The sequence below is a fragment of the Castanea sativa genome, chromosome 6 (genome assembly GCF_040712315.1).
Source record: "Castanea sativa cultivar Marrone di Chiusa Pesio chromosome 6, ASM4071231v1".
Taxonomy (NCBI): Eukaryota; Viridiplantae; Streptophyta; class Magnoliopsida; order Fagales; family Fagaceae; genus Castanea; species Castanea sativa.
Genome location: NC_134018.1, coordinates 62284439 through 62291336, shown reverse-complemented (window position 1 = coordinate 62291336; position 6898 = coordinate 62284439). Strand labels below are relative to the sequence as shown.

General features: G+C 31.7%; 1 protein-coding gene across 1 annotated transcript; it reads right to left on the bottom strand.

Annotated features, from left to right (window-relative positions):
* Positions 1 to 2694: 2694 nt before the first annotated feature.
* On the bottom strand, positions 2695 to 4696 carry LOC142638980 (uncharacterized). Its single transcript, XM_075813058.1, has 2 exons — positions 3079 to 4696; positions 2695 to 2871 (listed from the first exon to the last, which is right to left on the bottom strand). Exons 1-2 carry the CDS (start codon positions 4441 to 4443, stop codon positions 2710 to 2712), a joined length of 1527 nt encoding a protein of 508 aa, XP_075669173.1. The 5' UTR covers positions 4444 to 4696; the 3' UTR covers positions 2695 to 2709.
* Positions 4697 to 6898: the final 2202 nt, after the last annotated feature.

The window sequence follows — 6898 nt, the reverse complement described above, 5'->3', positions numbered from 1 at the left end:
TCTCTCCAAGTCTATACATCCTGCACAAATTAAAAATGTTATTTCTCTCTTTCTCTCTTTATGTTTTTTTCCTTTTATTTTTTGGTGGATTTTTTATTTTTTGTATCTCTACTTTAGGTTGATGACTTTTTTAAGTTCTTTAGATCCCTACTTTGGGTTGATGCAATAATATTTTTTTTAATTGATTTTTAAACGCTATTTTATTGCATTATAAACATAGTGTATAAGAATATAATGTTATACTATTACATAGTATGACTTGAATAATTTAGTGCTTATGACTCATGACTATATCCTTTATTTTGACTCTTCTTCTTATCATATTTTCTATAAGTTTGCTATTCCCTTTACCATTCTCTTCCAAAAAAGTGATTACTCTCTCTCTCTCTCTCTCTCTCTCTCTCTCTCTCTCTCTCTCTTATTTATTCTTTCTTTCAACTCTACTTTAAGTTGATGAATTATTGTGTTTTTTTTTATAATACTATTTTGGGTTAATACAATTTGGTAGTTTTTTTTTTTTTTTGAGTTCTCCATTACAAATTCTCTCTCCCTCTTATAGTTTTTGTTTGACATAATACTTAGTTATTTTGGAAGTAAGAATTTGAATTTATATCAAAATTCAATCTTGGCTATGTGTTGGAATGTGTTTGTCAACTATTTGAGTAATATCAAGTGTAATTTTGTAATGAATTTTGATTATCATTATTATTTTCGTTAAGAGAATGAGAAATTTGAATAATGTATTTGAAACTTAAAGAGTTTAGTTATACAAAAAAATAAGAACTGCCTAAAAAATGAATAATATTAATCAAATACATCCAAAATAATAAAATGATATATTTGTAGAGATGGATGGATGGATGAAAAATAATTTTAGAAATTGTTTAATTTTTAGAGAGAACAAATTATCTTCACAAAATTAGGAGAACAAATTATATATTATATCACAATTACGAAATAATTATCTATTCTCACGCATCGTATGAGTATGCAAATAAAACCATGTAATTGTCAAAACTCTAGTTAGTTAAAGAAAAAGTTTTTATAAGTTTGCTATAAAACCAATTATACTCTATGGTACTAAATATTTGACGGTTAAGATGTAACATATTCATAAAATGAGTATAGTTGAGACGAGAATGTTAAAATAAGTAAATACAAATATATAGAAAGATGGAATTCATTAAAAAAAATCATTATAATATAATTTATCAAATATTAACAACTTTTCTTTTCTTTTTATAATCAACAACTTTTGAATTAAACCTCTCTATTTGTTTTTTTTTTTTTTTTTATAAACCTCTCAATTTGTTAAAAGTCTATTTCTTAGGAGTAATTCTTAGGTGAATCCCAAACAGTCTTATGGATGTAGATTGACCTTGTGCATAACTTTTTTTTTTTTTTTTACACAAGATTTTTGTAAATATTATTTTACCCATTATATTCCATACTTGAATTTGGTAGATTTATTAGGCTCTCTGTTGCAGTGTTATTCTCCCCGGACCGGGAGTCTCTCCATGGTCCACACGACCGTAACCAACTAGAATGCTGGGAGAGCTTTAATTGCATTCAGAATACAATTTTGAGACAGAACACCCATGTTACTGTCAGATGATGTTTTTGTTTTCCCTTGTACGCTCGTTGAAAACCTCCCCAATTTGTAATATAGATAGTACTAGTCATGAAGGGTCAATTTCCCAATCAAATAACAAAATGTTTTCTTTTATTATTTACAAATTAAAGCGTTCTTGGAGATGTCTCCTGCATATTCATTACCTAGTTTCATTTTTTGAGATATGAATTTTATAGTTTCTAGAGACCGTTGTGCAAGTTATTTTAGGATTACAATTTTTATCACTCTTTTGTAGTGACTATATTATGTGACAAATTATTACGGGATGTCTATTATTTTTACATAAATCTACTATTTTTTCTTTACTATTCAAAATCAACTACATAAGATATTTAAAAAATAAAAAATAAAAAAGTTGCGAAAAATGATATAGCGAAAGTTGTGACCCTAGGATTATTGCAGAAAGTACCACTTAACAGTTCGCATAATCTAAGTACCACACTACCACTTCACAATTCACATATTATGTTTGTGCAATTCTAATACTCTAGGATCACAACAAAAGCACAAGCCGATGGGAAAATTTGACAAATCATCAACAAAACAAATTAATAATTAAGAGTTTGTTTGTTTGGGGTAATTTCGGAGAAGATGGAGAATGAAGAAAGGAAAATAAAGGGATTTTAGCTTAGAGGGTTATTTGTTTGGGAGGGGGAAGAAGGTGACTTTGATAGAGTCCAAGTATTTTATCCTTAGCCTACCAAAATTGCATCTCCCTGTTTTTGAAAAATTACCCATATACCCTCTCCCTTCCCTCCATTATACCTAAACATGAGTTTTTTTTTTTTTTTATCCAATGTGCAACATTTTTTAACCCACTATGTTTGTATTTTTTTTTTAATGCCCATGTTAGTTTTTTTTTAAAAAAATTTTAACATAAATATGATAGTAAATTTATACCAATTACAATTTTTTTTTTTTCTCCCGTTTTTCCCTTGACCAAATAAAATAATTTCCCTTGACCAGTCAAATACGCCAGAGGAAAACAAAATCTTTTCCATTCGATCTTCCATTTCAACAAACCCCAGCCTAAATAAAACATAATCGACAAGGACTATGAAAGCAGATGGTAAACTTCAGAAAATAATAGTGCTTACTAGAGCTACACAGACAGAGGTCTGTTGCATCCTAGAAATACAGTGTAACCGTAAAACCTCAAAATTTTGCTGAACTTTGCAGTTACTGATGAATATGCACTCAGAGCGCAAATGCATGACTTGATGACAGAACCTGAAGCCCTGAGCACAGTGAACAGTGATCAGCCCCATCAACAAATCCAATTAGACAGAATAATAATTTATACAAAACTCACAAAAAATAAAATAAATTAATAAGGCAGAAGTGAACTAGAATAGCTTAATGCATTATAAAAATTAAAAAAACAAAAACAGACAAATGCATTATAAAAATAAAAATAAAAACTAGAATAGCTTAAATATTCATACGGGAAACAATATTTGATGCAATCCCAGAAGGCCCCAAGGAACAAATAGAAAGATTGATATGGAGATCAGTCCAGAAGGAGCTTGAGATTTCAGTGGCTGAATTACAGAACCACTAGTCTTGTTGCTTCCACAAACACTTACACCAATCTTCACCCTATATGCTATAGAGGGACTCAAACAGAGACCTGGGTTTCCACTAAGATCCAAGTTCCTTCCCAGTCTATTCAAGAAACTTGAATCGAAAGGAACAGCACCAGATAACAAGTTTCTGCTAAGATTCAAGTGGTATATGCGAGGAAGGCTGCCAAAATCTGCTGGAATCTCACCACTTAATCGGTTGTTTTGCAAAGACAAAGTGCTTAAATTCATAAGCTGTGAAAAGTTTGGTGGTATAGTGCCTGAATAGCCTGAATTGGCAAGCCTGAGCTCTTGTAGTTTCACAAGGTCACCAAACTCTAGTGGGAGAGGCACATTCATAGGATTGTCATCCATAATGAAGTACTGCAAGCTTTGCAACTTTGCCAATCCTCTTGGAAACTGTCCACGCAGTTTGTTGTTGTTCAAAGCCATAAACACCAACAAGTTGAGCTTCTCAATGCTATCAGGAATAGCACCAGTAAGCGAATTCGAGCTCAAGTCCAACTTTTGAAGCAGACCCAGTTGGCCAACTGTCACTGGGATTGACCCTGTTAGTGAGTTATAGCTCAAATCAAGGCCTACAAGATTTTTGAGATTACCGACTTGGGATGGTATAGTACCTGTGAGCATGTTATAGCTCAAATCAAGGTGTACTAAAGAGTTCAAGCTAAAAATTGTAACTGGGATTTGCCCAGTGAGGCGGTTCTGGGACAATGTGAGGATTTGCAAGGACTTCAGTGAAGAAATTTGAGATGGGATTGGGCCTATGAGTGCTGGGTTTGATCTTAGACTAATTTGTTGGAGTGAAGAATTAGATTCTCCGATTTTTGAAAAAGAGAGGGTGGTTTTGGTGTGAGTGAAACAGTTGAAGAAGAACGCAGATTGCAAGTAAGGAAGAGCTAGTATCTGTGAAGGAAATGTGGCTGTGTTTTTGCATGTTGGGTTTGGTGGGGTCCCAAAGTCAAGCCTAGTAACATGTAGGCGGTTGTCCTGAGCTGATTTGCACTCTATTCCAGGCCAGGATGAGCCAGGCTGACAAGGGTTGGGATGGGAGATTCTCCAGACTTGATCAGAAGACATGGATTCCATGATCTTGAAAAGAGTTTCTGCTTCAGATGGAAGCATGTTGTTGGGGGGTTGTTTCTTTGCATTGGTAGTGTTGGGAGAAGCTAGTGAGAGGAAAAGGAGGAGGAGGGTGAGAGTAGAGAGTGAGAAGGAATAGCACATTGTGTTTTGAGGTATGGAGGTGTCTGATCAGGATTGGCAGCTGTTTGGGTGGTTTTAGAAGTGAGTTTCATTTCATTCTTTCAGGGGGACAGAACCATCAGCTATATGACTATGAGATAGAGAGAGATTGATGCAAAGACAAAGTTGATTTGAACTGATGGGTGGGGAGTATAGTCAGTGGTTCATGACATTTGAGTGAGGATGTAAAGCCCAGGTAGGGTCATAGATTGAAAACAGAGAGAGAGAGAGAGAGAGAGAGAGAGAGAGAACGGTGGGGAGCTTCGTTGGAAACAAACGGGCATGTTTCATCTTCCTAGACATGTGAAAATCAATTGTCAATTATAAAAGCAGAGGAAAAAGATTAAATACACTCGACAAAAATATGAGAAGAGCCTTGAGATAGACACACAAAATTTGTGTATAAATTTGACATTTGTTGACGTGAAAGATGGTTAGCTGTAAATAAAAAAGTAATGCTATTTGTGCATTTAGATTAAAACTAATATAGATTTGCTAACTTAACTGATGTAAAAAAATGTTGTCAAATTTTTTATATATGTAACATTGCTCAAGCTTTGTACAAGCGGATTGAGATCATCTAGAGTTCTTAGGGTACTCTACCATGTAGAGTTCTATTAATCTTAACCATTCATTTATAATAAAAGGTCCAGATTTTTCCATACCATTAATCCACTAACTAATCCCCTAAAATAATGGTTTAAAAAATAACTACTCATAAATGATAATTATTGCCTTACCTCTTTTACCTAAATTAGGTCTCTAAGAAAACGTGAAGTCATCTTCTCCTTCCCCTCTTCATTTTTCAATTTGTTCCTTAAATCATTTTGGTTGTTAATTTCAAAGCATAGGTTCGACTGAAATGGGACATAGAAAAATCATATTTTATGATCCTAAGTGCCAATCATGTACTTGAAAAGAAAGGAAAAACATTTATATGCTTAATTTTAATAAAATTAATAGAAGACTAAAAAAATTGGAATGAAAACTCAGGTGTCTCTACCATTCATATATCAATTTTATATATATATATATATATATATATATATATATATATATATATGCTTCTTGGTCTATGTGCATAATAATCAATTTTCTAAATAAGCAAATTTCTTTTGTATTTAAAGCTGCAATGTCATAGCCACTATTCGCATTTAAGGTAATACCTATCATTTATGAGCAGTTATTTTTTAAAATCATTATTTTTGTAGATTTGTTAGTGGATTAATGATATGGCAAAATCTAGACCTTTTATTATAAATGAAAGGTTAAGATTAAAAGAACTCTACATGGTAGAGTACTCTAGAAACTCTAGAAGATCTCAATCTACAAGGATTGAAAAATTTCATGAGTTGTTATAAGATGACAACTCATGTTATAACTTTGACATAACAAATTATGAGTGATTGTTTATCATTTTTACATAAATTTATTATTTTCTCTTTACCATTCGCAGTCAACCACATCAAAATTATGACAAAAGTTATAACACGAAAATTATATTCATAAATTTTCTCAAATTCACACTTCCATGATTCTCAAAAAAAAAATTCACACTTTCATGGTTCACTTCACTTGGACCCACTGACTACAATACAAAAGCAATGAGTGTGTAAAAAAATATATGTAAGATTTAAGTGGTTCTAAACTTTTTCGATATGAGAATATGGAAAAGTGACCCTTCATTCATTTGAAGGTTAATTATATTTGCAAAGAGTCTACCGATCCTATGAGTTTTATCAACTTTTTCACGCCATTCATGTCTATAGGTTGTGGTGGATCAAGTCAAGGTCAAGGACAATCTCTGTCTCAAAAGGTATGTGAAAAAGTTAGTGATTTTTTCGATGTCTATAGCAAGATTATTTATATTTGCTTTTTGTCCATGAATTTAACATATTCACATTGTAATTTTTTTTAAGCATTCTCTTTTTCAATATTTTTAAACTAGGCCAAAAAATCACTTGTAATTTTAATTCTAGCCTTTTGTCAATCTTAAATTATTGAAAAAAATATAAATATTTTTCAAGTTTTCTATTAACAGCAAAAGCCTTTAAAATTCACATAAACACGTTACTCAAAACCATGAACTTAAAAACAAGGCGATTTTTACAAATTGCACCCTCTAATTTTGTTTAAAATTCAATTTAGTCCTCTAACTTCACTTTTTTTTAATTTAATCCTCTAACTTTCAATTGTATTCTATTTAGTCTTTTTGTTAGTCTTCATCAAAATTGCGCTATTAACTTTCTATTTCATTCAATATCATTCGATACAAAACTACGTCATTTTGGGTTCCATAACAGCTCAATTTCGACAAAGACTAACTGAAGAATTGAATTAAACAGAATTGAAAGTTAATACACTGAATTTAATGAAAGTGAAATTAGAGAATTAAATTAAATTATAGGCAAAATTAGAGGATGCAATTTGTAATTTA